General features: G+C 46.2%; 2 protein-coding genes and 1 long non-coding RNA gene across 3 annotated transcripts; 2 read left to right on the plus strand and 1 right to left on the minus strand.

Moving 5' to 3' along the window:
• Positions 1-1,228: 1,228 nt before the first annotated feature.
• cldn23.1 (claudin 23.1) lies at positions 1,229-2,895 on the plus strand. Its single transcript, XM_029252756.1, has one exon. The coding sequence runs from the start codon at positions 1,991-1,993 to the stop codon at positions 2,768-2,770; it is 780 nt and encodes a 259-aa protein (XP_029108589.1). The 5' UTR covers positions 1,229-1,990; the 3' UTR covers positions 2,771-2,895.
• Positions 2,896-2,905: 10 nt separating this feature from the next.
• Positions 2,906-5,343, plus strand: LOC108934316 (claudin-23-like). Its single transcript, XM_018751938.2, has one exon. The coding sequence runs from the start codon at positions 4,326-4,328 to the stop codon at positions 5,037-5,039; it is 714 nt and encodes a 237-aa protein (XP_018607454.1). The 5' UTR covers positions 2,906-4,325; the 3' UTR covers positions 5,040-5,343.
• Positions 5,344-5,790: 447 nt separating this feature from the next.
• LOC108934330 (uncharacterized) lies at positions 5,791-7,896 on the minus strand. Its single transcript, XR_001966124.1, has 4 exons — positions 7,710-7,896; positions 6,891-7,234; positions 6,472-6,557; positions 5,791-6,086 (listed from the first exon to the last, which is right to left on the minus strand). It is a non-coding gene; the product is annotated as an uncharacterized LOC108934330 (long non-coding RNA).
• Between the last annotated feature and the right edge of the window lie 2,025 nt (positions 7,897-9,921).

Raw genomic sequence — 9,921 nt, forward strand, 5'->3', positions numbered from 1 at the left:
ATATTCAGTGCAGAAACAGTATGACACTACTTAACATTAAATACATGCACTGCTTTATTGAGATGTAATATATGTAATATTTCACTCACTTTCACCAACCACTTCAGGGGTGAAGGTGGTCCAGAGCCTATTGGAGAATCACTGTGTACCAGGCTAGAAGGGGTACATCCTGGACGAAATCTCCGTCCATCGCAGGGTAACCACACGCCCACATTCAAACACTAAAGGCAGTTTAGCATGTCAATGAACCTGATATCTTTAGACTGTGGGAGGAAACCAGAGCACCCAGAGGAATGTCACGCAGATCCAGGGAGAATAAACAAACTTCACACAGACTGAGCTGGATTTGAAACTGCCACCTGCTGTGCCACTCAAGTAATATTGCATATTTCATTAAAACTTTCTCTAATACTCAATGGGTAGCAGTGTACAAGTGTGAGAGGATACACACACACACACACACACACACACATTTTCAGAACCGCTAGTCCCTTACGGGGTCACGGGGAACCGGAGCCTACCCGGCAACACAGGGCGTAAGGCCGGAGGGGGAGGGGACATACCCAGGACGGGACGCCAGTCCGTCGCAAGGCACCCCAAGCGGGACTCGAACCCCAGACCCACCGGAGAGCAGGACTGCGGTCCAACCCACTGCGCCACCGCGCCCCCTGGTTGAGAGGATACACTGAATGTGATTTTTCTGTCCACTCCGATGCTCTAATGCAGTTGCAAAATTCACTGCAGTGCCTGTAGTTCTCAGCATCTTAAGATACGACACTGGTGGTCATCTTTGGTGACTGAAGATCTTGTTTTCCTGAAAAATATTGCTCTTCCTGTAAAATATTCCTGAGAGCACTAAATATATATAAAACTCACAACCAAGTGTGTGAACAGTATAACTGGTGTTTGCCACACACACACACACACACACACACACACATTTTCAGAACCGCTTGTCCTATATGGGGTCACGGGGAACCGGAGCCTACCCGGCAACACAGGGCGGAAGGCCGGAGGGGGAAGGGGACACACCCAGGACGGGACGCCAGTCCATCACAAGGCACCCCAAGCGGGACTCGAACCCCAGACCCACCGAAGAGCAGGACTGTGGTCCAACCCACTGCGCCACCGCACCCCCTGTTTGCCACACCTTAGCAGTTAAAGATACTGTTATAACAACAAAAAAAAAAAAAAAAAAAAAAAAAAAAAAAAAAAAAAATGACAGGTGTGTGTGAAACTATGCATGTGGTGTTTAAAGTACAATACGGGGTGAACATTTTTACCATATGGAAATATGGAGTTGCGAAAAATGTTACACTGACATTAATACTGGGAACAAGAGTAAAACTGATCTTGTTAACCCTAAAGATCTGACACAGCTTGCCATGTATTCATATTTTTATATATGAATACGTATTTAAGTAAACCACTTGCGGGATTGTCACTTTTTATGAGAAATTCTTGTCATAGGTGCAATTTTAATGTCATTTTTAATCCAGTCCAAAAGTTTTGTGTAAAGTTGAGTAAATTAAATACAGCCAGCCACGCATCTGAGTTCATGCCAAAACGTTATGTATTTGTTTTCCACACAACGATAACTTAACTTCTTTTCATGCAAATAAACGTATGGAAATAAAGGGATGAAGTCTGCAGTCGCCCACCCGAACTCACCGCGTCGCTTCCGCTGCACTCGACACCACGTTCGTGCCGAAACCGGTCGGGATCGGAACGCACACCTGTTCGAAAGCGCCCTTTGTTACGCGACCGTCATCGTGCACATTCCGCGCGACGCACTAAATCCCGCAGAGATCAGAGAGACGCCGCCCACTGAAGTCTCCAGCTGTTAGTTTTAAGTTCCGGCGCGGGGACCTGTGCGCTCATCAGAGCTCCGATTTACGCAGTGGGAGCGCGCAGCCCTCACCTGACCTGTCCGCCGCCCGCCCGCCCGTCCGTCCGTCCGTCCGTCCGCTCGCACAGCGCTTCGACCAAGATGCGCACCCCGGGTCTGCTCATCTTCGGCATGGTTTTCGCGCCCTGCGGATGGGTGCTGGACCTGACCAGCACCGTGGCTCCGGACTGGAGGGAGATCAGTCAGATGCCAGGAGTGTCCACTGACGCGATCATGCGGCAGGGGATCTGGGACATATGCTTGGCGTACCAGACCACCAGCCAGCAAACCTGTGGTCAACAGGATTCGAGCTATTTCGGCCAACAGATCATTCCCGTGGCGAAGGGCTTGATGGTCGCGTCCCTGCTGGTCACCTTGTTCGGCATCGCGGTGGCCACGGCGGGGGTCCGTTGCTGGAGAGACCGACCGAACTGGATCATCTCCGGACTGGGCGGGATTTTGATCTTCCTGTCTGGAGTCATGACCATAATTCCCATCGCGTGGTACACGCACATCATCAACTCCATTCCAACCGTGACTTCAGGTACGATAAACGTGGGATACTGCATCATCCTGGGCTACATCGGCGGCATCATGGAGATCCTCGGCGGGGCAGCCATGGTCATCGGGATGTGCTCGTGCTGCGGCGGCTGGAACCGCGGAGAGAGGTCCTCGAGGGGCACAGCCAAGTTCTCTCAGAGCAACCCCCCCGTGCCCAGAAAGGTCGAGGTGCCGAACATCGCGCGGAGCATTAGCACCTCGAGCAGCGTGCCGTACTCGCGGGACTCGCTGGCCGAGCGCGACTATCCGCGCGCCAAGCCCCCGAGGAGCCGCTTCGTGGACACTTCGGTCACACGCAAGCCGTACGATGCCGACCTGTGAACGCGAGCAGCAAAACGCGCCGTCCTTGTAAATACAACGTGAAGACTTTTAATGAAGGACGCGTTTGAGCAAACGGAGAATGTCAGCAGTAATAACGCGGTACTGTACGCTTAGGATCGTCGGTTGCACATATTCCTGGTGTATTACACAGACGTGCTACTCCAACACTGCAACTTCATTGCCTATGCATATGTAATTCACAATAATAAATATATTGTGTATTACAGTATACATAGTGTATTAAAGTAAACTATATGTACTACTATATTTATACCTAATTATAGTAATTTATATATGTAGCAGACATTATGTTTACTCTGATTTATGACTACAAAGGTTACACGTGCAGAAACGTCAGTTGTAAACAGTAGGTTTTGGGGCCACTTCAGCATATAACATCATACATGATGAAGGTCTCCTCAGCCATTCTACTACAATTATTTGTAAATTCATGGAAGGGTTTTAATTCTTTATCGGGATGCTTAATGTTTATAGTAGAGACCTGAGCCACTTTGTATCTGCATATTTTGCACGAAATCCCCTGATGTGAAAGCTAGGTGCTTGTAGTACAGTTGGTACTAGTGAAGTAAATCGAGCCGCTGCCTTTGGACCCAAAGGTCGCAGGTTTGACTCCCACCACTCTGGCCGTAGTACCTTGAGCAAGGTACTTACTCCAAAGTTGCTCCTGTAAAACACTACCCCGCCGTGTAACTAAGTCGCTTTGGAGAAAAGCCTCATGTAAATACATGATGTACAACTTCATGCAGGCCTGCCTTTTTTTGTTTGAAGGGAAGTTCAACCATTAGATTCTACGTAAAGGTACATTATATATTTACGACGAATTCTGCACCTTATAGACTCTCACTTTACGATAAACTCTGTATAAGTTTTAACACGCGTGTTTATGGGATGTAACTATATCAGTGAGGCTGTGGATTATTCCTGTAACCCAACTCCAAATGTAGAATTAAAGTGTACTAACCATGTTTTTTTTAAGAAAAAAAAAAGTTATTGTTCAGAATCGAAGTACATCCTCTTCACGGAGGTTCTGTATTACTTGGGCTATCAGGTTTTCTTCTGGACTTAAAAAAACCTTCCAGTTCTGTTTACACGTGTCCTGAATAAAAGCTTTTGAACAGCTGGAGAGGCTATTTCCTCATTTTTAATGCAGGGGGTTGAAAAGGAGCAACCTCGCAACGAGCTGCACAGTTCGGAGCACCGATGTAAGGGTAACGCGCTCTTGTCTTGAATAAATGTGACCGTCGGAAGGTGTGGTTCGGGACTCGCGCTACAATAGGTGTGCTGTGACGTCACGTCGATACAAAGTTTTAACGGTAGGACATTCAGCGCCAAAGAAACCCGAAACCTGGCATCGATTCGCTGAATTACGGTATCTTCTATACCGCGATTGCCAGATTATACGCTGCCTCCATTCCCACCACGGCACGTGAATGGCGTCGCCGCCGATCCGCGTGCGTTTGACGGTGAGAGTTTAAAGAGAACTCCGCGCGCACGGCTGTTTTTGTTTCCTTTTCGTCTTTGATTCCTCTCGGCGATGCCGGACCCCTGTGTGCTGGCGCTCGGACTGGTCTCCGGCTGCGCGGGGTGGCTTTTCAACATGATCGCCACCGGAGCACCCAGCTGGAGGACAGTGCAGGGGGTGCCCGGCGCGGCAGAGGGCACCGTCATCCACCAGGGCATCTGGGACATGTGTGTGGAGGTGCCCGGGAGCGACCTCGTGTGCCCCCACCAGGAGCCCGACTACTTCGCCGAGGGCGTGGTGAAGGCAGCGCGGGGGCTCATGGTCACCTCGGTGGTGGTCACCGGCGGCGCGCTAGTTTCGGCTTTCCTCGGAGTTCGCTGCTGGAGACCGAGCCCGGACCTGCTGCTCGCGGGGCTGAGCGGTGTGGCGGTCTTCTGCGGGGGGATATTCTCCATTATTCCCGTGGCCTGGTTCACCAGTGAGCTGAAAAGCATTAAAGCCAGCGGGACGGACCTGCGGGTCGGTTACTGCGTCGTCATGGGTTTCATCGCCAGCGCTTTTCAGTTCATCGGAGGCGCCTGTCTCATGACTTGCTGGTACGATTTCTCGAAGAAGCGCAAAAGAGCAGCCCAGGCCAGGGCTCATCCTCGCGACCCGCCCCGCTCAGAGACCTGCGCTCCGGACCGGACGTGTAGGGTGACAGCTGCGGTGGCGCTCGGTGACATCGAACCACGATCATCATCATCCCGTCTTCGTGAATCCGTTTGCACGGAACAGCGAGACTGAAGTTCGCGCTTCACTTCATATGGACGAATACTGTCGTACGGCCGATCAGGGTAAACGTGTATGCATTTTACTGAAAGCGTCCCGTAACTCTGTGCCGTTTTACTGGGGCAGCAGGTGGCGCAGTCGTTAAGGTTGCAGCCTTGCGCTCAAGGTTGGAATCCAGCTCCCGCTGTGGGACTTTTGATCAAAACTCTTACTCCGAATTGCTGCAGTTAAGAATGCCTTCCTGTACAAGTAAAAAAAAAAAAAACAAGTACCTTATCTAAGTCGCCTTGAGCAAATATGTCAGCTAAATAAAGGTTAATACAGTACCGTACCTCAAAGTACAGTACTATATTTTCAGGGGGACCGGGAGAACGGATTATTTTTTTATATTTTACTGAAAAAAATCTCATTAAAGAAATTATTTTGTATACCGGCAGTCGCTTGCAATATGCTTGAGTGTTTTTTAAGGTGAGAAACATTACAGCAGAGATGAGGACAGAAACGTCCCACTGTGGGCAGACGTTTTTTTACCTGAATCAGAGGGAAAGGGTGATTTGAAATAATCAGGAAAAACTGTTTCTTATTATAATATCCAGCATTTATTCATTAATTATTCGCATTTTAAAGGAATAAAAAAAAACATTTCCATGGTAAAAGTTTATTGTAGTTTAAAAGTCACCGTTTCATTTTAATGTGAAATAAAAAAAAAAAACCACCATTTAAAAAGCATTTAATAGCATTTCTAATACATACCCATTTTCTGTAAACAATTAAAATAGCATCATGAAGATTTATGCCCAAAGTTACAACAGAAGCAATATGCAGTTCAGTTATTGTAATGTAAGACCCAGGGAAAATGCTTCTCAAAGTAAAACATACAGCATGTAACTCTTACACCAATTTGCTTACCAGCTTAGTATAAGCAGTACTGGTAACAAATGTAATTCCAGCCACAGAGCAAAGCATCCTGCAATACCTGCTTATCCAGCTGATTACAGTGAAATGCCACCTTAATTCAACAAAATCAGCAGCAGGAAGAAGGCAATGCAGATGAGAATGTCCCTGCAAATTAGACCCCATAACACAGACAAAAACAAACAAGAACATGAAGGCAACAGATTACTTGTTATATACTTGTTTGAAATGTAATACCAGTGGGGTTTATTCTGAAAAAAGTGAAAAATTAGATCCTAACAATGGGCTCCTCCTAAACAAGTGAATCAGGATCACAGAAATGTTAAATATATTTAAATATATGCAGTTTTAAAATAAGGTATTTGATAACATTTTAGTTAGAATAAAAGTTTTGAAAAAGATTTTAGATGAGGAAAGGGAATTTTTTTTTTTTTTTTTAATCACAAAAAAGTTCATGCTGTATCCTATATCCTAAGACTTTAGCAAGATGACTGCTTTAAGTTTTGTCATCTTAGGAAAAGAGCTGACTCACCTGCTGCAAAGTTGACCGTTCCATATCAAAGGGGGTCTTTGCTTGCGTTCCTCTTCTTGGTTTCCTTTGAAGCAGCAGGTACTTTCCTGCAGAAAGAGAACACAGCATACATGTACAGGGGCGACAACGTCTGCTTTTGTTGTCCAACAGCTCAGAAAAAGTCTTACAAATTCAGGTCAGGGGCCAGATGAGAGCACACGGGAAAAATTAAGTACAGAGTGATTAAAGTATAAGCCTTCAGAGGAAGTAGCCCAGCTGTGGATCACTGGATATCGTCATGGGACAACAGGATTCGTCTAGGTGCACCAGTCAAAGATTGTGTTACTCCGTTTCTCTACAGAAAAGGTATGATAGAATACCATATCAACAGCAATCTCAGGGTTCTGGCTCAATCAAGTTGCATGATCAGTTCTGGGTACCTCTTGGACACCACGGCCCTTTTCTTGAAGAAGGCGAGGAGGAAGGCAAGGCCCACTAAGCCAATGATGCAGCCAAGGACCCCCAGTGTGAGCTGAACGCCGATAGGTTTGCTGACCCGGTTCTCACAAAATTCCCCACTGTAGCCAAGCCAGCACTCACAGTTGATCTTCTTATCAAGCACAAAGCAACGGCCATTGCTATGGCATAGTTCAGCATCACAAGGCAGCAAGGATAGGCCCTGAGTGGTATTGCCTGGTATGGTGGGCATGTTCTCCACACTTAGAGGGGAAAACTTAACACTCCTGTCTCCGTGCTTCAATGCAGTGGTTGCTTTCTTCAGTTTCTGTATAGGGCACAGAGAACAGATAAGAAAACTTAATTCAGCCAGCTGGACTTGTGTAGGTGTACTTTATCCATTGTGATCAAGTGCTTGGTGCAAAACTCGAAATATTTAAAGCCCATCTAGAGTGTGAAAGCATTAGCTGATCATTTTGTAGTTTGCTTTTACAGACTACCATTTAGGTTGAGCAAGGGTTATTTAACACTATACCCAAGTAAAATGTGCTGGAAAATATAAGTTTAAATGGTATAGCTAAAAAATAAGGTCTATAAAATAGCCTAAAGAGAAAGAAAGCAAATGTTACATTAAAAGAGTGCTCTCAGCCCCACTGGGAGTAAACTGAGAACTCGCCACGTGGTCAAACAGGTTTGTCCAGAAAAGTCTATCAGCGAAACCACAGCAAAAGTTCCAGTGAAGAAAAGTGAAACAAAAACACTGAATGTAAAGAACTTAACATTTTTTCTAAAGGTATACTTACCGCTCTGTCAAGCACAAAGCTGATTTAGTAAATGTCAAATTGCAGATTATCCCAGGAATCTAGAGGTGTACGGCAAAGGTAAATTGCTTCTAGGTTAACGAACTGGGGGAGACTATCGAGAGATATTCACAGAGAAGGAAGGGAACAAGAATGCAAACAAGACAAGCCTTGCCCTCCAAACAGACCAGAACAGGAGTCGGATAATTCACGCCAACTCACACTTGCACAGGTACAGCAGGTAAACAACACAGATCCGAGCCAAAAATCTGCACGGTTCCCCTGGTACAAATTTGTCTTCTAAATCTCAAGCATTTGAGGCGGTATGAAAAAAGCAGCTAGACAAACCAAGGCACAGGAGGTCCACGGAGTGGCACTATCTGAAGAGGGCTCCAGCACAGCCTGCCACAGGGACTGGAGAAGGAGGAGGTAAAGAGCTGTATTAGGAACTTGTCTAGGAGGAATCACACCCAGGGAACACCCTTTATAAATGCGCTGAGCCACTTAATGTACACATTTGTTGACTGTGGAGAAGATCAGCACTGGCACAGAGACCCAAAGAAACCAGCTACTCTGAGCTCGGCTATGAGTCGGGCGTGTTCCTTTTCAGAGGAGAACAAGGTCAGTTTTGATCAATGGGAAAAGATCACTTCCTCATTCCTCAACACATGCGAGCAGAACTGAGGTACAGCAGGAAGAGAGGACGAAATATCAAGCACCTCCTCCTTCAGCATTCTACGTCATTAACACCACCACCAGCTTGGGCAAGGGAGGAAAGGTAACGAGTTGTGCTGGTTCTTCCCCTACTTTCACCAAACCGTAATTTAGACAACATGTTGCCTCACCTGGTGTTTCAAGGGTAAATCTGTCTAATTCAAAGTAATAATAGACTCTGGGTAGTGACCACCTCTGGCCTGATTGACACAACCCAGTGGGTGGGGCAGAGAAGCCTAAATTAACTGTACCTATAGAACACAGAGCATTCCCTAGGCCTAACTTGCAAAGTATAGTTTATAAGGAGATGTGGTAGAAAGAGTTAAGTCCAGAAAAAGCAGAATGAATCCTGTCCAATCTAAAGAGAACCACACCCTTGAGTTACCCTTTTGGGCTGAATACTTGGAGACATTAGATTTTACAGTGTGTCCCAACCACTTGATAGCACTGAAACACACTCCTGGGGAGTTCTAAGGACTAAAAGGAATAGTTGGGCTTTTACTGGCAGCAGTCTGTGTAGCTCACTGATTGTATCACTGTTTGTCATACTGAAGCAACAAGTTAATCTGGACTGTCCTATGTATTCAGGTCACTGAGCAGCAACACCTTGTTCAGGGTGAGTCACAAAAGACCAAAAATAGCTACAAATTCCAGGCCTTTCTACTACTATCCTACTGCCTCAAGGGCAATGAAACCAATTTATACTGCATGTGTAGTTTCAGGTTGCATTTATAACACAGCCATTGAAACAATGACCCAGTATATCTGTGCACAATCCAAGGTAAATGGCTTTCATATCTCACAGTTGAAGCAATACCACCATCTACACTCAGGCCTAAGCAGCAGCTCTCATTTGTAGGCTTGCATTCATTTAGCAGATTATTCACCAAAGTCAATTACAACTCAGTAAACTTAAGTACATTTCAGAACAGGCACATGGTTTTAGACAAGTCAGTTTGTCCCATAACAACTTTTGTTACTCCACATAATGTGAGTTGGGGGGGGGAAGGCATCACAGTGGGCTTGGCCAGGTCCCACTCTGGTGGGTCTGGGGTTTAAGCCCTGCTTGGGGTGCCTTGTGATAGACTGCCTGGGTGTGTCCCCTCCCCTAGTCTTGCACCCTCTGTTGCCAGGTTAGGCAACAACTTGTCCCAACTCCACTTGGAATAAGTTTCAGACAGTGTATTACATGAGTAGCTCCAAGACAAAGCTAGAAAGTAATTGTTACAGTTGGTGCAAAAAAATTATGGAATTCAGGAAAGTGATGTCAAAGCACAGCAACTTTGATTCACAGTTGAACACAGCCTTGTCTTGGTACAATTGGGGACTTGGGCTGTATAGGCTCAAGGGGCAGGAATCTCACCTTGCACTTGAGGGTCCACTGCTAACAGTTTGGCACAAATTGAGCTCAGTAGCACACAATCCAGGGAGGGGCAGTTCAAGTATAAGGAATGTAGACTTGAATTTGTTTATTCTGAACCAAAGGTGGTTTTCACATACA

This window comes from Scleropages formosus, chromosome 6 (assembly GCF_900964775.1).
Source record: "Scleropages formosus chromosome 6, fSclFor1.1, whole genome shotgun sequence".
Classification (NCBI taxonomy): domain Eukaryota; kingdom Metazoa; phylum Chordata; class Actinopteri; order Osteoglossiformes; family Osteoglossidae; genus Scleropages; species Scleropages formosus.